This window comes from Homarus americanus, unplaced genomic scaffold (assembly GCF_018991925.1).
Source record: "Homarus americanus isolate GMGI-L3 unplaced genomic scaffold, GMGI_Hamer_2.0 scaffold31037, whole genome shotgun sequence".
NCBI lineage: Eukaryota > Metazoa > Arthropoda > Malacostraca > Decapoda > Nephropidae > Homarus > Homarus americanus.
This window is the reverse complement of record NW_024722227.1, coordinates 20,506,268-20,526,151: the sequence shown is the minus strand read 5'-3', so window position 1 is coordinate 20,526,151 and position 19,884 is coordinate 20,506,268. Positions and strand designations below refer to the sequence as shown.

Sequence of the window (19,884 nt, the reverse complement as noted above, 5' to 3'; positions counted from 1 at the left end):
TACAAAAATTATTTTCTAATAAAATACAAATAATGTGTTTAAGTAAGCAGTAAGATATTTTTAATTCTGGAGTTGGGTTAGGTAGAATTTAGCCTACTGGAGACAGCAACTGGGGGATTCATTAGCTTGTGAGAGCCCGCAACTTCACATATAAGATGCAAGCTGATTTTTTGGTTATTTTGCAGACAAAAAAGTGCGTCTTATTTGCCGTAAAATACGGTACACACAAGTTTTTCCCGAAATAGTCCCTGCTGAAATGGGCAAGAGTCTTATATGCCATAAAATATGGTAGTCAATATTCAACCTATGATTGCCTAACATTCCATGGATAAGAAAATAGAAAATATGTGCTTATTTGTGAAACTAGCATTGTGTACAGAGTATGCAATACACTGAAAGAGCTGTAGGTTGCAATGAGGTGAGGCAAGGATGTGTGATGTCCCCATTGTCATTCAATAAATTTATTGATAGATTGGCGAGGGAAGTAAAGGTAATGGTGATACAGGCAACAGTAAAGAAGGAGTCAGATGATTGACTGACTAATAACATGCCTATATGTGGATGGTGTACCAATTTTTGCAAAGGGACCAGGAACTGTAAGAAATGGTGAATAACTCTGACAGGATGGTTAATTGTAATAGAAGGAAACTGCAAGTAAATATTATGAAGAGTAAAGTAATGGTTTTTGAAAGGAATGAATTAAACAAAATGGCTATTGGCTAAATGTTAAGAAACAAAAAATCTAGCAAATTTAATGTAAAAATAGGATGGAAATGTGGCAAAGGCGATAATAGAAGAAGTTAAAGATATGAAACTTGATAAGATGGGGTTTCATTGTGGTACATATAGAAAGTCACTCACTAAGTACCTAAGGCTATAGAAAAACTAACAATCATGTTTGATATATCTGGAAACATTCAAGACATGTCTTAAATCATTAAGGCTTTGCAATACTCACATCAGTGTTTTCTCAGACAGCTTAACTTGAAGTGTGTGATTTTCAAGCAAAGTGTCATTTATATCTCTCAGGGCTTTTTGTGCATCTGACCTTCTCAGAAACTGTACAAACCCATAGCCTTGAGAGACTCCTCTTCGCTTAGCTATTAACACTGAGTGAACAAGTCCAGTCCTCTTGAAATGCTAGAGAAAAGAGTTTTTGAAATTTGATTAAAACAAAGAACAAAAAAATTATTTTATTACTTCCTTGCAGTTATTATGCACAAAAAGGGAAAAACCCAAGAGGTTAAAGTCTACTTATTTCACTGTGTGCATACTCATACTTTGAGTTGTCTTAAAAAAATAAAATAAATAAATAAAAAATCAGGTCAAGTATTGATTAAGCCAAATCAATATACTGTACTAGAAACCTGCAATGGAGAAAAAATCTCTGTTCATGGACAACTAAAGAACAAAACAGGTGAACAAGCAAATTCATTTTGTTGAATATAAAATAAACCAGAACCTATAGAAGCGCTTCAATCTACAAAATAGACAAACAATATGAACCATAACCAAAACAGTCATGGACCCAGCTGCAGTGAGTGAATCCATACATTTTGTTTCATCTCCCATGGGTGGGATCAGTCATCCATCGTAAACTTGGTAGCAATTTGATTCTTCCCGATTGAATGAAGCAAGAAACCATTCAAAGACTTGCAAGAAAAACTTAAAAAACTTTGTACTGTATCTGTAAGATTTGGGGTGTAGGTATGGGTAATGATATCCATTTAATGTGGTCATAATATACAAGTATAACTAGACAGATAAACACACTACCTCATAGACTTTACCTGTTTAAGAACTTCCTCAGTAGTTGAGTAGTTCAAGTTTTTAACATAGACTGTTGTGTTTGGTTCAGGGTCAGGAAGCACATCTACTCTTTCTTGTTCCTCTTCTTTTTGTATATCTAAGAGATATTGAAAACAAACTATCCACATCATAAAATCTTAAATTATTTATCCATTCTCAAAACACACAGTAATACCCATCCTTAATTAGTTTTCATACAGTGACAGAGAAGTGAAAAGAACTGAAAGTAAATGAGAGTGCTGGGAATGAATGAAAATATAGAAATTTATCCAAATGTGTGTGGCTAGAGGAATGATAGTGAGAACTACTTGGCTTAAAGGGAAAAAAATTCATAAATATACAGAAAGTGTGATAAGGAGGTATGAGGCTATAAAATTATGAAGTGAATGTAGAACAAGAGGCTGTGCACACAACGTCTTTACATTATTCATTAAACACAAAATTAAAAGTGATGATGATGATAATGTATGGCTCAGGGCAAAAGTGAATCAAACAAGTGAGAAGGTTATAAAAGTTAAGAAGTTGACTAATATATTTAGATCTTAGAGTATTGATTGAAAGAGAAAATATGCTCATAATTTAATTTGGAATGTGAGGGGCTGCAGATAAATGGAGCAGTCTAGATGTGCAATACCAAAAAGTTAGTTATCTAGTTAGAAAAGATGGACAACGAGCATCTTCTGCAAGTAATTATTGATGAAAGACGGGACGAATACAGTAGGATCTCAAGTTTCGAGATGAATTCTTAATGTTTTAGCGTCGCAAAATTTTAAATCGCGAAACAAGTGACGATGAAATACTGTTCATGTAAATAAGCCTCAACACGGTGTCACCTACAACCCACCCAAAAAATTATATTACAGTAATGTATTCATACATATTTATATTGTACATATTGTTGATATACACTCATACTGTAGAATAACTTATCTTGATGGAGTCAGTGAAATGCTTGACGGTGCTGGTTGATGGGTTCCGAGGCAGGGAGGGCTGGTTACTGCTTCCTCCCTGGTCCCTCCTCTAACCTCAGCATCAAATCCCTCAAAGTTTTGAGGCAGCTCTTCCACCAGTAAGTCACCCAACACTTCAATATCATTTTAAAGTGAAGTTTGCCAAGGCATTAACAGGCTGGTCCTTGCACAGATACTGAGTAAAAAGGGCCTGCTGACGAGCATTAACACGGGACATGTACAGTAGCTAAAACAACTGCTGACAAAAGTCTTTATAGAGTGACTGATAGTAGAACAGTTTAACATTACTGATGAATTCGTGGTCAAGTGGCTGCAGAAGTGATGTGATGTTAGGAGGAAGGAAGATAACTTGTACATAAGGGTGGCATCCAATTAGAACCTTTAGAGTGACCAGGAGCATTATCCATCACCGGGATCACTTAGAAGTCAATGTTCTTCCTCCGGCAGTATTGTTGGGCGTCAGGAACAAAGTGCTTGTCAAACCAGTCGGTGCATAAAGACGTTGTAACCCAAGCTATCTTATTAGACATCCAATAAACATTGAGCTGCGACATATTGGCATGACAGTAGACTCTAGGACGGGCAGCACGGTTAACAACCAGGGGTTTCATCAAGAAATCTTCACTTGCATTAGCTGCAAATAAAACTGTAATCATGTCCTTTTCAGTCTTTACACTCCTTGCCTGTTTTTCATCCTTGACAATGAAAGTGGTCTTACGTGAGCGCTTCCAGAAAATGTCAGTTTCGTCACAATTGAATATCTGGTCTCGCCAATAACCACCCTCTTTCACAAGAGCTTGAAAGACAGGTAGATATTTTTCTGCTGCTATGACATCAGCCGATGCACTCTCCCCATGGTAGTGGACAAACTTGACTTCATAACACTTCTTAAAGACAGCCAACCAAGCAACAGAAGCATTGAACAGTGGTGGAGAGTTAACATGTTTCTTCTTTGCAACTGCAGTGAAATAAACACGTGCCTGTTGCTTTATCTGTGGCCCAGACAAGTCGCCCTGCTCACGGTTTCTTCTTTCCACCCACTTGTGAAGGTAATGTTCTGTGCTAACAAGCAGTAGGTTTCGTTGTGAAATATCGGAGAACGTCCTGCTACTAGAAAATCTTGAGAATACAGTTTTACCCCGCCTAACGCGGTTTCACTTAACGCGTTTTCGCATATACGCGGTGCCTTGCCAAAGCTGAACTTTCACTTAACGCGGATTTTTTCCACATATACGCGGTGAGTGTCCGAGACGCTATTTTTAGATTTGCCCCACCCGCCACCCTGCCTGACTGCCTGTTTTAGCTCATAAAATTCATACAAATTACCAGGCCAGAATATAATTTACATTGCTGGAATTCTTATAATTTGGTGATCATTTTGAATATAAACATCATATATTTTGCTTTAAACTTACAATTTTTAGATAAAAATTTTTCTCTAGGTAACTATGGTATCTTTTGTGCAAAATATATGACATTTATATTCAAAATATTCCTGGTCTTACAAGGAATCCAGCAATGTCAATTATATTATCCTAACTTTAGTTTGAGGTATTATTTATTAAAATTTAGTGGTTATCCCACACATCTCCTTGGGACGGTTGGTGGGGGGTGGGGGGGAGGGAGGGACCGACCGACCATCTGTTACCCTGTGAAGAATTATTATTTTTTTTTATTAACTGAAGATATTTGTTTTAGCTCATAAAATTCATACAAATTACCCGGTCAGAATATAATTTACATTGCTGGAATTCTTATAATTTGGTGATCATTTTGAATATAAACATCATATATTTTGCTTTAAACTTACAATTTTTAGATAAAAATTTTTCTCTAGGTAACTATGGTATCTTTTGTGCAAAATATATGACATTTATATTCAAAATATTCCTGGTCTTACAAGGAATCCAGCAATGTCAATTATATTATCCTAACTTTAATCTGAGGTATTATTTAATACTAAATGTTAAAAACTCTGGAAGGGAGGATTGGTGGGGGGTGGGGGGGAGGGTTGGGACTGACCGCGCGGTTGGAAGAGGGGGGGAGGCAAGGTGGGGTACTTTGATTGACAGATAGTGTCGTGAAGATTATTTTTTTTTTATTAACTGAAGATATTTGTTTTAGCTCATAAAATTCATACAAATTACCCGGTCAGAATATAATTTACATTGCTGGAATTCTTATAATTTGGTGATCATTTTGAATATAAACATCATATATTTTGCTTTAAACTTACAATTTTTAGATAAAATTTTTTCTCTAGGTAACTATGTTATCTTTTGTCCAAAATATATGACATTTATATTCAAAATATTCCTGGTCTTACAAGGAATCCAGCAATGTCAATTATATTTTCCTAACTTTAGTTTGAGGTTATCCCACACATCTCCTTGGGACGGTTGGTGGGGGGGGGGGGAGGGAGGGACCGACCGACCATCTGTTAGCCGGCAGTCCTGGTGGCGACTGTCCATGTACCATCATAAAATTAAGATGTTATTTTTACTACAACATAGGTATGTGCCTTCAAAAAGTGGAGTTTGGGGGTCGGGCCGGTTTCTATTGGAATTAATCCCATATGTTCTGTTGTTCACTTAACGCGGATTTCACTTAACGCGGGACCCTCTGGGTTCAATTGACCGCGTTAAGTGGGGTACAACTGTATAGTGAACCCTCACTTTATGCGGTCAATTGAACCCACGGAGGCCCACGTAAAGTGAGAAAATCGCGTAAAGTGAACAACATAACATATGGGATTAATTGAAATAGAGACCGGGCCGACCCCCAAACTCCACTTTTTCCAGACACAATACCTATGTTCTAGTAAAAATAACATCTTAATTTTATGATGGTACACACACACAATTAATATTTAAGAGAAATAGAGAAATACAGTCGCCAAGTTAATGTCCATTCAAATAATGGACTCAACTCCCGCCCCTCTCTTCTCACACTCGCTGGCTCCTCCCTCTCTGAGAAATGTTTGGGGGAAAACACTAGATTTTAAGGTATAGTAATAAATAATACCTCAAACTAAAGTTAGGATAATATAATTGACATTGCTGGATTCCTTGCAAGACCAGAAATATTTTGAATATAAATGTCATATATTTTGCACAAAAGATAACATATTTACTCAGAGTAAACAAAATACTTACATTAGATCTAAAATTTGTATGTCTAATGCAAACTCTATGATGTTTATATTCAAAATGATCATCAAATTGTAAGAATTCCAGCAATGTAAATTATATTCTGGCCCGGTAATTTGTATGAATTTTATGAGCTAAAACAAATATCTTCAATAAATAAACAAAATATACTTACCCAAATACTATCTGTCAATCAAAATACCCCACTTCCCCCCCTCTTCCCACCTGTTCCCTGGGTCCCTCCCTCCCTACCAGAGAAATGTTTGGGTTATAACAGTATATTTAAATTTTTAGTAACAAATAATACCTCAGACTAAAGTTAGGATAATATAATTGACATTGCTGGATTCCTTGCAGGACCAGGAATATTTTGAATATACACGTCATATATTTTGCACAAAAGATAACATATTTGCTCTGAGTAAACAAAATACTTGCATTAGATATAAAATTTATATGTCCAATGCAAAATCTGTGATGCTTATATTCAAAATGATCATCAAATTGTTAGAATTCCAGCAATGTAAATTACATTCTGGCCGGGTAATTTGTATGAATTTTATGAGCTAAATAAAAAAATTATACTTCACCTGTGTATATGAATAGTGCATTGCACCGCGTAAAGTGGGAATTCCAGTTCTGGCAGGGTACCGCGTAAATGTAGAAACGCGAAAAAAAAAACCGCGTAAAGCAGGGTATTACTGTACAGTACATTCACAGAAGCAGTTTAGGCTTTCTTGTTCTTGTTAAGGGAACGTATGGTTGATTCGGGACAGTTGAACCTACGCATGATTTCACAGGTACGAGCGCCACTTTTGATCATTCCAAGCATCTCATTTCATTTCAAGGGTGTATTTCCTCTTCTTGACCTCCTTATGGTAGTCACGTTTGGCTTGGGGCTTTTCTTGTTGACCTTCTCTACGGCCACCATTACCACCAGAATCGCTCCCGACATTTACATTACACACCCCACTCATCATCAATACACAAGAATCGTTAATACACAAGAATCAATAATACACAAGAATTATTAATAGTTAAACAAGAATCTCATAAAACGTAAGCACATTGGGTTATATAATCCAAGGTCACTGCACTGCTCGCTCTCTGTTACAGCCCGCACTGTGTGGGAGGTAATGGTGGAATTTAGCATAACATATATGAGTGTTATGATAGCTGTAATAGGAAAAAATAGTTGATATGAACACAGAGTTGACTAGTTAAGTTGAAGAAACGAGGCTGCTGAAACAGCACACATGGCTGTTGAGACAGTGTTGTTGCGATGGCCGCCTAAACGAAAACATACGGCAGTGTTTCTCAACTGATCGCTCTAAACACACCCGAGGTTTGCTGCTCCATCTGCCCTAAGAGGCAGTTCAAGACACGCTGTCGAGCTGAGAGCACTACGAGTGTCACATACAGACTAGTTATAGAACCTGTTACACGTAAGTCTTTTCTCACACGAGGCTTTGCTGTTCTAAACTGTTATGTATTGGGAGTTACTATGTATACATCTTTGTAATTATCACACAAGTGTGTAGTAAATGCCGTTACCATTGTATAAGATATGAAGCTATTATTTGTCACCTGACTTGTAATCCACAAATCATGAGTAATGTGTTAACATTAACATTGCATTGACAGGTTTTGATCATTAAACATCATTGAGTCCACGTGCACGGGTCTTCTTATCTAGACGTCGCGTACTTACTGCTTCAGTGGTGGTAACACTCTCGCCCATTCAAACTAACTACCGTAAACAAAAAACACGGTGGATAACAAAAGACTGCGACAATGCGAACTACCCACTCTCCCTTGACTAGCGAAACCAGTAATGACAATCTCTATTCTTGAGAGGCTAGAAGTTTTAAGTGACGCGAAACATGAATTGCGAATCTAAAACTTGCTAAACTTGAGATTTTACTGTACAGTATATGGATATCAAGAGAGAAAGACAAAGAATGTTGAAAAGTTACAGAACAAGTGGATGAATGATAGGGAGGGTTTCATTTTTGTGATTGGGGAAAATTAATATTTTCTACTAAAAAAGAGCTCAAAATCAAAAAAATCAATTAATCCATAAATCCCTTAATCTTCATAATTCTGGTACCAATAGTCCTTGTACCTGTAAAGGTGACCCTGCATTACATGGAAACCTGGGTTACGGAAATTCTATCTTACGGAATCTTGAAATTATGACTCAAAATTTTGCGATACGGACAAGAAATTCATCCTTATGGAATTTGGGTAAATTAAAAAAAAAAATTTAATCATAAAAATCGCTGTACTGTATATAACAAAGAAATTCACCAAAATTATAAAACTTATTTTGTGTGGATTCTTGGTGGGAGCTACAAGATGGCTGGAGGGCGGCTAACCTACCCAGCACCACAACAATCAGGGGCGGACCCAGCAATATCAAAAGAGGGAATTGTGGGAAATTACGAGCCCACTCAGCTGTTTTTTTTATCTTTAATCTGACCAATATCATGGGCATTTTGAAGACATGTGCAGGCAATATTAGGAGATATTCTGAGGTTAATAATAATTATTTTTTACTGTACAAAAACACCTGAGTACAATACTGAATTTAAGAAAAGTATTGAAATTTTCTGATGAAAAGGGGGATCTGGACCCCCAGGAACCCCCCCCCTCTGGATCTGCCCTTGACAATGGCACTGCTCAGTTTGAATTCTTTCCCCAGCTTGTGTTTAGTTGCATCTGTGTTACTGTGTATCCTTATTCTACAGTTTAGTTTCAGTATCTTTTTGCATGTTTTAGCACACCTAGAACTCAATATCAGCTATCACAACAATGTCTGAATACATCACCAAGGCAACCAAGCTTCTCTTTCGGAGAAAAAATTAAGGCGTAAAAACATAAAAAATTCAAAGTATATACTAAAAGTAAATCCCAAGATACTAGAAAGGAATCTTACACACATACACACCTTCAGTCTCTACAGCATCCTGACTCTGTTCTTTCTCATTCTGTGGCTGACGTGTAAATTCGTTCTTGAACACTTGTATTGGAGCCCATTCCAGGTAGAGTGGGGAGTACTTGAATTTTGAATATGCAAGGTTGCGGAATGCTTTCTTGGCTTCACCTGGATCTAGGTACTCGATAACACCTGAAAGAATCAACATAGTACAACGTAACCTCAAGCAATAAACAAAATTTTAACATACAACGTAAAAATATTTTGCAAAAACCCTCTAACACGGGAAGAGTATCCATACTGTGCATATGGTTGAGGAATGCATAAAATAGTAGACTACAGTATTAAGACAGGGTATCAGTCCTCTCCTCTAGCATACCAGTATGTGTATGGACATAGCATTACAAGAAAAAAATTCCTCACATACAATACTATCAATAAAAAACAGAATACTTCTTTATCAAAGCTTGTACCATATATAGCTTGGAATTGTGTTTTGTTTTATTATATAAAATTTTGACAGAAGTGAGAACCAATTACCATTGCCCCTAAATTCCAAGCTATGGAGGAATGAAAATCCCATCCTGACTTGGATGCATTTTTCCAAACCATCAGAAAGCTCTCAAAGGGTGGCTTACAAGGAACATTGGAAGACAAATGCAATTTTGACTTCCTACTTCTGGAATGCATTCTAAAGTATCCTGGAAAAACAGACAATTACAGATCTAAATTTTAATTTAAAAACAATTTATTCTTTGGATTACAATTTACAAAAAGATTCAATAGTTCCATTACCTGGGCTACAAAAGTCATCTTACCCACTTTTTTCCTCACACTGTTTGTGAGAAATAAAACCGATCTCCCTAAAGACACTTGACACTACCAGATGCCCAACAGATTCGTTCTCATATTCGACAAAATACACTGGCAATGAAACTTCTGATCTGCACAATAGCCAAATATAACCCTGTTCACTAAAACACCTGCTTTAGGCATGCACATTGTATTTTTGCCCAAATGCTATAGTAAAGAGCCCCTAAATAATTCAATCATCCAGATAAACCACAAAGCAAATATCCTTCTGACTCAATCATCTCAGTACCACACTTAAAATCTCAGCAACCAATAGCAAAATCACCTTAAACAAAGCTTAACTCCATCTCATACTGAGGGATTTGTCTTTCAGATTTCATGTAAAATTTCAGTATCATGTGAGGCAGAAAAAATATAAACAAGACAGACCCATGTGGCATCCTTGTGTTGGAGAATACTACATAGAACAACAGTTTGAAAGAAATTAATAAACTTACCAGATACACCAGAAGGAGGCAACACAACCCGACCAAGTTCTCCATACCGCTTAAAGATTTCTGACAGTTCCTGGGCGGTAGTTTTAGCAGGTAGATTCTTCACCAGAATTATTGTGTTAGATCGCTGTACACCTGGACTTGAAAATGCCTCCAAAGAAATTCCATTATCCTCAAGGAATCTAATGATACAGTACAGATAAAATAAAAAACAAGATTAGTACTTTGATAAAGAAATTTATAAAATTTTACAAATATGAAGTACTGTACAGTAAAATATACAGTGCGATACAGTGGTCCCTCGGTTAACGAGATTTCGGTTAACGAGTTACCTTCCATAAGATTCTTAACTTCGGTTAACGAGCAATCCCCCGATTAACAAGTTTCTTACGAGCCGACCTCAACATGTTTTCACTTGCATTTGGCGGTCCACCAGCTGTAGTATTAGTCCGCCAATACAGTAATCGGTTCTAGGGCTTATATTCCTCACCATTTTAGTAAATATCAAGAAGTTTATACTATTCAATAATTTTAAAAGTTGAATATTAAATTTTTTAGTCATTTTAACAATTATTGAACATAATTGAAGGTAAGGAAACTAGTTTTATGCGTGCCATCCAGCCTCTCAACACACCAAACAGGGTCCAGTCTGTCTGTCTTTTCAGTGGAGGTAACATCTTGCTTGAGACTCTCCAACTAAATGCTTTTTTCTGTGTTTGCAAGCAAATTATTGGTCATTTTGAAATTTATTTTACATAATGACAATATATAATGCAGTGCAATGTTGATTTAAAGAAAATAATCTTGAAATACATCAAGAGAACTAAAATTTTATGGGTGAAATGGCACCATGGGGTGACTTCTCTTCCACCCCAATGCCTTCTCTTCTCCCTTTTCCTCCACCCCCATTCTAATTCCCATCATCATCATCATCATCCAGGAGCCTTCTACATACACACCTCGAAGTAAGTGTACTTTTCTAGCTTTTTGTAGAATTTAGGCAATTTTCGGTGAGCTGGAACCAATTACCCAAAAACCCATTCGGTTAACGAGTTTTTCGGTTAACAAGCAACCTTCTAGAACGGATTGTGCTCGTTAACCGAGGGACCACTGTATATAAAACAGTGTGCTACTACATTTCAATAATCATAAGTTCACACACCAGATATATCTTCAACAATCAACCATCTCTATCACTGTTTTAGTTTAATAATTACCTGAAAAATGTAACCAAGGTAAAGTTATCCCTCACAATCTGCAATTTTAAGTACTGTACAGGTCTCACTCATATTTTGTACACCATTTCACCAATCAAGTTTCCAGTTTTGAGTAACCACAGGTTTTCACAGCCCCCACATGAGATTTCTAGCCCAGTGTGGTGGGAATGTTCATGGAATCAGGTCTACCAAGTTGTTTATCTCATTTGTTTCATGTATACTGTATGTTCCTCAAATGACAAATTAACTTCAATTATACCCAGGTTCTCCTTCTCTAACTTCTTTAAACAAATTTACTTGCTTTTATCCTTCACATACTACATTATATGGGTTCTTAAGTACTGTCCTGGCAATATATTCATGACTAATAAATACTGTATGTACTGTACATACTACTATAAACAAAGTACAGTAACCATACAGTAGCATATGACCATTTCAGGAAATTTTCAAGATACTCTGTACATTTAAAGTTACATTTGATTTTTGTAGGTTGAATGTACTGCAATTCTTTGTATTGTCTACAAAGATAAAGAATTAGCAGGGACTTCAGTGATTGAAGGGGTCTGAATAAAATGAGTTAACTTTAAGCTTTCAACCTGACAGAGTCACAATGGTCTTATGTCAATCAATAATTATATTCAGACCAAAAAAGACTCAATCTGGTTAATTCGGTGACAAGGGCAGCTTAAAGCGAAAGACACCGTCCATGCAATATTCATTTAGACAGAGTACCGTATTTTGCGGCGTAGAAGACGCACTTTGAATTAAAAAAATATACCTTGAAAATTACCATGCGTCTTCCCCGACACTAGCTGATGGGTTGTAGCAGAGGTTTTCTTGGGGTCAACTGAAATCAGCCCCTTACAGAGACTGTTACCTCATTACTTAGTAATTACAAGTATTCCCTCTACTATAAAACAATTGATTTAACTAATATTGTTGATATACTGCAAAAAATACAAGTTACTTACTCAGTACAGTAGGTAGAATAAAATACAAATAAATGGCTGCAGCTACACAACCCTTGCTGCTGTGCGGTTTGTTTACTAATGGCAGTGGTGCCGCAGCGCCATCTATTGAGGAATTGCTTAAGGTTGTCTGCTGGTCTCAAAGCACAGGAATTTTTGTTACTTCACACTTGAGTGTCGCAAACTTTGTTCATTTACTACCAGGCCTTCACTGGTGTCACAAGCCATTTTCATTCTTACAAATTATCTCCCTCATCTATGGCAGGTGTATCAAGGAGACATATATAATATAGCATTTAAATTTGAAGTAGTGATATATGCCAAAAAGCATGAAAACAGGGCAACAGAGAGAAACTTCGGACCACCACCTACTGAGAAGATGATTCACCAGTGGAGAAAGCAGGAGGAGGAATAAAACAAAAGTGAACAAACAGAAGCATAATCTTCATACAGTACCAGCAAAATGGCCATACTTAGAAAAAACTTTAAAACACGGATATTAGACCAAAGAAGCTTAGGTTTTGGAATGACTATGAAGATGATCATTTTGGAAGCAAGAAGGTTTGCAGCAAACACATTGGTGGATGACTTCAAAGGAACTGCTTGTTGGTGTTTTCCCCTCATGAAACGAAATGGCTTAAGTTTGCGAAGAAGAACAAAGTTAGTATCAAAAGTTTATTCCTAGAATTACATTTCCAAAATCAGGGTGTGCCTTCCACGATGCAGCGTCTTTTACGCCGCAAAATACGGTAAATGAAAGGAATCATAAACAATTGAGATGAGACTATAACCAGTATCAACACTTAATCAAATTTCATACTCACCGCTTAGTTTCATCTACAATTTGTGCTTCACCCAAAGCAAGATTAACAGCAACACTCTGCTTGCCTTCCGAGCTTAGAATCTGGAACAAACATTAACTATGAAGCCATGCCTACTAATCAACTCATGTTTAGATCCTGAAATCTACATTATAACTCGGATAAATTAGACAAAAATACTTTGCACAGCCAACTTAATGATGTTTTTGTCATTATCCTTAAGAATTATTCATTTTATTAACAAGCTTAAAAATTAATTCAAAACATTTGCCATGTGTACACAATCATAATACAGTATGTGCTATTACACTGTATCAATATTTCAATGAAACAGTCAGTTTCCAGAAACACATCCCAGATACAGTCAACCCTCACTTTACGCGGTCCCACATTCCGCGTTTACACGGTGCCCTGCCAGAACCCAGGATGCTCACATTCCGCGGTGGGTGTACCCCTTTACGCGGGTGAAGTGTAATTTTTTTATTTAGCTCATAAAATTCATACAAATTATCCGGCCAGAATATAATTTACATTGCTGGAATTCTTACAATTTGATGATCATTTTGAATATAAACCATAGATTTTGCATTAGACATACAAATTTTAGATATAATGTTTACTCTGAGTAAATATGTTATCTTTTGTGCAAAATATATGACATTTATATTCAAAATATTCCTGGTCTTACAAGGAATCCAGCAATGTCAATTATATTATCCTAACTTTAGGCTGATTTATTATTTATTACTAAAAAGGTAAACAGTCTGGTGTAGTGATGGGTTGTCAGACCGCAGCTTGCATCTCAGAGACAGTCCAGTCTTGACCCGACATTAGGGAGGTCAAGTGTAGGGTAACTCTCACGGTTGACCAAGGGTTATAAATCAGCCAGGCTCCCCTCCCATGTCACACATGTAAGGGGGCACCGGCCGGCCCTCTCCCAATATACACACGGCCCCACCTGATGACTTCTCCAGAAGATACAACTTATAGTCTCTGAAAAAGTCCAGACCTGACCTCACATTGGCCAGGTCAAATGTAAGGAGACCCTTCGCCCCCCCCCACCCCCCCGACCAGCTCAACCTGACGGCTCGCCTCCCAATATATAGGACGTGCTAGTCCTCCCTCGACAGACGCACAGAGAGAGACACAGAGAGTGTGTCCTGCTCGAGAGAAGTCAGGGGCGAGAGGCAAGCCGCCTCGGCCTCCGGTCAGGACCGAGACTTCCCTCCGGCGCCCAGCTAAGCAGTCTCCCATAGAGACAACCCAGGACCACCTGCTAGGCCTCCCCTAGGTCACGTGAGTGTTTGTCAGAGCTTTCCATGGGATGAGTTACTTACGTGGGAAGTGTATTCATTTCATGTTCGTGTCCGAGAATCAGAGTGTCTAGTAACGTAATATGATGTCCTAGTAACGTAAATATAATGTCCTAGTAACTTCAATAGAAGGTGTTATTAATATGTCCATGTCATGTTCGTAATTAATAAAGAGTTGTAACGAAGCGGTGTTTGAGAAGTCGCCCTTAAGACGTAATAGATGTGTATTGACGTATAAGATACGATAAGTGTAAATAACTATCACGGCCACGCTACCAAAATCTTCCTCTCTTTTACTCTCTTACTAAATATTCTACCTATATATATAAATATTCTTCCTGCAAGATCCGTCTTGTTATAGGTGACAGCGAACTATATACGTTAATCCACGCCCTCCTCGCTTAGTTATTATAATGGTAGCAGCGAACTTAACGTAAACTCACGCCTTCCCTCGGTTAGCCATAACACCTGGCTCGTCTCATCCTTCATTTGATTCAGTCTAAGTATTGTCTACAATTGTGTAATAAGTAATTCCTGTGTCATAGCGTCGTAGCGTGAAAAGTGTCCTAGTGTGTCACCGTTACAGCTCAAGTAAATGTCTCTCGTCGTGGTATGCGCGAATTTTTTCTAGAAATATGTTCAGTGCTTAACGTGATTTCTCAGTGTCCCCCGCGATCTGTGACATTCTCAGTAGCCCAAGTGCAGTTTGATTGTTGGTCAGTGTTGAACGTAGAAATTGTTTCAGTTATGAAAGCGGTGTCTGTACTAACTGTTATAACTTAACATGTCTTTTAACCTACATCCTCCTCCCTGTCCTAATCCTCACCTCACCCTCATTACCCTTCCTCCCATCCCTGCCCCGCCGTTCCGTGCCCCGCAAAGCCCCGGCCTGGCCCGATCAACCATGCCCCGGCTCCCCCCTACCTCACCCGCCACGCCTCGCCCCACCCCGCGCCGGCCTGGCCAGCCGCGCCCCGCCTCGCCTCCACCCGCCTCGCACCGTCCAGTGTGACCACCAATCCCCATATGTTTTGTCATGTGAGTTATGCTTCGAAATCGGTGGTTAGTGTTACTTAATATTGCGATAATTACAGAGCTTCACTCAGTGTGTTTTTATGCTAGTATGATTTGTAATGTACTCTTTGATGCGTAGTGATAAATAATATTCAATGTAGTGAGCAGAGCTTCACTCCCCGACCCAGCCTAATGAGAATATTGTCGTGACGGAACTATAGTTGCCAAACATTGACGTAACGTATAAAGTAAATATTTGTTTTTCTTTACGGATACACTTCCAACTAATCCATCATCCCTTTCGGATTGTTTCTGTCAAATGTCACACACAGTACCGCCCCATGGCTAGCCGGAATCCGACCACAGCACATATAAGAAGAGAAGCAGCAGCGTGAGGAATGCAGCGTGATGAATGCAGCACCACACCCGCCACGCACCACCCCACTTCTTTCAAGTCCTACCTGGTCTAGGATTAAGAAGATTTTATATTTTTCTACTGTAGGAAGTTAAGGAGTGTGGAATGTAGTGCCACACAACGAACCCTGGTGAACCCAGCCAGGGAGGGATTCACCACTGTGGAAGGTGTAAGACAGGACGGTCTTTGGTCTCGCCGACACTCACGTACGGAGGGCGAGCCCTGGTCCGCGGAACCTGCCTCACAGTCATCTAAGGAGACGACAGCCCAAGCAGTGGACCGGCTTTCATCCCGGCCGGAGGGGGCCGACGGCAGATGAACAGAAAATCGTCTGGAATATGTTGAAAACGATGATGTTGCAGAGAAGAAATACAGATGGAGCAGGAAAATTCATCTGGAATGACGGAAAACGAAGATGTATAAAGAAATGCAGATGAACAGAAAAATTCATCTGGAATATGAAAATGCTCTAAACGTAGAGGAAGTGCAGGTGAACAGAAAAATCATCTGGAATATTATAGAAACCAGGAGGAAGTGTGAAGAAGTCAGATGTGGTGACACGACCTACAAAGTGCGGTATTGAAGAAAGAAAAACGTGCTATGTGAAGACAGAAGACGTCCTGTGCATACATCAGAAGGACCAATCGACTACCGCTGTTGTGCTGCCGGCATTCCTTATTTTCAGATACCAGCTGGATGGAAAACTTGAGCCATGCTGAACCCAACAAATGTACTGATGTTGTTGATGTTGCTGATGTGTAATAAAAAGATATAACACCCTAACATGTGAAGTAGGAGCATTTTGTATTTTGAAGTATTTAATTCTCTGATTTTTGTTATCATGTACTACAAAGAATGTTTTTTTTAAAGATTAGTCACTTTTTCTATGAGTTCATTTGATCAATGTTTTGTATTACCAAATGCAATGTTGTAGACATACTACTGAGTGGGACGAATTATTATTCTGACACGGCCTGGTTAGGCAATGTAACACCTGTTTTTGTTTGTAGAATGTGATTTGCAAGTTTGCCTCGGACACTATGCTAGATATGAAGGATCTTTAGACCACTCTATGTTCACTTATTGTGTAAGTATTTTATTTTTTTCTCCTGTCATAGAAGCTTTAATCTTGGCGGGAGGTATAGTAAGCTTTGTCAGATCAAACTATGCCAGTAGAAAAACATACATCTCTAGTGTTATAATTTGTAAAATGTAAGGATGCATTATCGCCTCAGGGACTATATTAGATACTGCACATGATGTTACTGTCTACTTTAAATGTGTCATCAGTTCTCTGAGCATGAAAGCTTTGGTCTTGGCGGGAGTTGTAGTGATGGGTTGTCAGACCGCAGCTTGCATCTCAGAGACAGTCCAGTCTTGACCCGACATTAGGGAGGTCAAGTGTAGGGTAACTCTTACGGTTGACCAAGGGTTATAAATCAGCCAGGCTCCCCTCCCATGTCACACATGTAAGGGGGCACCGGCCGGCCCTCTCCCAATATACACACGGCCCCACCTGATGACTTCTCCAGAAGATACAACTTATAGTCTCTGAAAAAGTCCAGACCTGACCTCACATTGGCCAGGTCAAATGTAAGGAGACCCTTCGCCGCCCCCCCCGACCAGCTCAACCTGACGGCTCGCCGCCCAATATATAGGACGTGCTAGTCCTCCCTCGACAGATACGCACAGAGAGCCAGAGAGAGACAGAGAGAGAGTGTGTCCTGCTCGAGAGAAGTCAGGGGCCGGAGGCAAGCCGCCTCCGGTCAGGACCGAGACTTCCCTCCGGCGCCCAGCTAAGCAGTCTCCCATAGAGACAACCCAGGACTACCTGCTAGGCCTCCCCTAAGTCACGTGAGTGTTTGTCAGAGCTTTCCACGGGATGAGTTACTTACGTGGGAAGTGTATTCATTTCATGTTCGTGTCCGAGAATCAGAGTGTCTAGTAACGTAATATGATGTCCTAGTAACGTAAATATAATGTCCTAGTAACGTCAATAGAAGGTGTTATTAAAGTGTCCATGTTTTGTTCGTAATTAATAAAGAGTTGTAACGAAGCGGTGTTTGAGAAGTCGCCCTTAAGACGTAATAGAAGTGTATTGACGTATAAGATACGATAAGTGTAAATAACTATCACGAGCACGCTACCAGAAATTTCCTCTCTTTTATACTCTTATACTATCAATATTCTACCTATATGTAATCTTCTTCATGTGAGATTTGTCTCATTACACTGGTATTCCCACACATTCATCTGGTAGGGAGGGTTGGTGGGGGGTGGAAGGGAGGGAGGGACTGGCGACCGACCACCTGGCACGGTGTATAGAATATTTTTTATTTATTAACTGAAGATATTTTTTTTAGTTCATAAAATTCATACAAATTACCCGGCCAGAATATAATTTACATTGCTGGAATTCTTACAATTTGATGATCATTTTGAATAAAAACATCATAGATTTTGCATTAGACATACAAATTTTAGATATAATGTTTACTCTGAGTAAATATGTTATCTTTTGTGCAAAATATATGACATTTATATTCAAAATATTCCTGGTCTTACAAGGAATCCAGCAATGTCAATTATATTATCCTAACTTTAATCTGAGGTATTATTTAATACTAAATGTTAAAATCTAGTTTTTTCACCCAACCTTTCTCTTGAAGGGAGGGTTGGTGGTGGGTGGGGGGAGGGTTGGGACGGACCGACCATCTGGCGCCGTTGGAAGAGGGGGGGGGGAGGCAAGGTGGGGTACTTTGATTGACAGATAGTGTCGTGAAGAATATTTTTTTTTTTTATTAACTGAAGATATTTGTTTTAACTCATAAAATTCATACAAATTACCCGGCCAGAATATAATTTACATTGCTGGAATTCTTACAATTTGATGATCATTTTGAATAAAAACATCATAGATTTTGCATTAGACATACAAATTTTAGATATAATGTTTACTCTGAGTAAATATGTTATCTTTTTTGCAAAATATATGACATTTATATTCAAAATATTCCTGGTCTTACAAGGAATCCAGCAATGTCAATTATATTATACTAACTTTAGTTTGAGGTATTATTTATTACTATACCTAGTTTTCCCCGAAAAATTTCTCAAAGAGGGAAGAGCCAGCGAGGGTCAAGACGTACCTGGCGCTCCTCTCGGAGCAGCCAGGTCAACTGTTAAGTTGGCCCATACCAACTCCCTCCCCTGAACCCTCTTCCCCACCGGAATATCAACAAGTTCACGCCAGAAGTTACTATTTCATTTAGGAAAGGAATGGAACCAGTGTTAAACAGAGGTGAACAGTGGTGAACAGTGCTTAGTCAGTGAGAACAACTCAACAGTAACAGTCGCACCCAAGTTAACCTTCACACAGTGAGGTCCCAGGTACCCAGTGATAACGGCCCGTGAGACCCAACAACCAGCGATGTGTTAATCCGTCTACGATAGGAAGGCCTGGGACCCTACCTCACTCATATAACACCGTCTGTGAGGGAATTACTACACCACGTGAGGCCCCTCATAACACCATCTGTGAGGGAATTACTATACCACGTGAGGCCCCTCAAAACACCATCTGTGAGGGAACTACTACACCACGTGAGGCCCCATAACACCATCTGTGAGGGAATTACTACACCACGTGAGGCCCCTCATAACACCATCTGTGAGGGAATTACTACACCACGTGAGGTCCCTCATAACACCATCTGTGAGGGAATTACTACACCACGTGAGGCCCCATAACACCATCTGTGAGGGAATTACTACACCACGTGAGGCCCCTCATAACACCATCTGTGAGGGAATTACTACACCACGTGAGGCCCCTCATAACACCATCTGTGAGGGAATTACTACACCACGTGAGGCCCCGCATAACACCATCTGTGAGGGAATTACTACACCACGTGAGGCCCCTCATAACACCATCTGTGAGGGAATTACTACACCAC

The 19,884-nt window shown here is 38.9% G+C and overlaps 1 protein-coding gene across 1 annotated transcript in view; it reads right to left on the bottom strand.

Annotated features, from left to right (window-relative positions):
• LOC121862410 (probable RNA-binding protein 19) overlaps positions 1 to 19,884 on the bottom strand; it is a 92,526-nt gene that overhangs the window by 14,268 nt on the left and 58,374 nt on the right. Inside the window, exons 9-13 of the mRNA XM_042360677.1 lie at positions 13,187 to 13,266; positions 10,178 to 10,356; positions 8,880 to 9,059; positions 1,791 to 1,906; positions 959 to 1,140 (exon numbers count right to left, since the gene is read on the bottom strand). Of these exons, the coding sequence (XP_042216611.1) occupies positions 959 to 1,140; positions 1,791 to 1,906; positions 8,880 to 9,059; positions 10,178 to 10,356; positions 13,187 to 13,266 (737 nt within the window). The remainder of the gene's footprint in view (positions 1 to 958; positions 1,141 to 1,790; positions 1,907 to 8,879; positions 9,060 to 10,177; positions 10,357 to 13,186; positions 13,267 to 19,884) is intronic.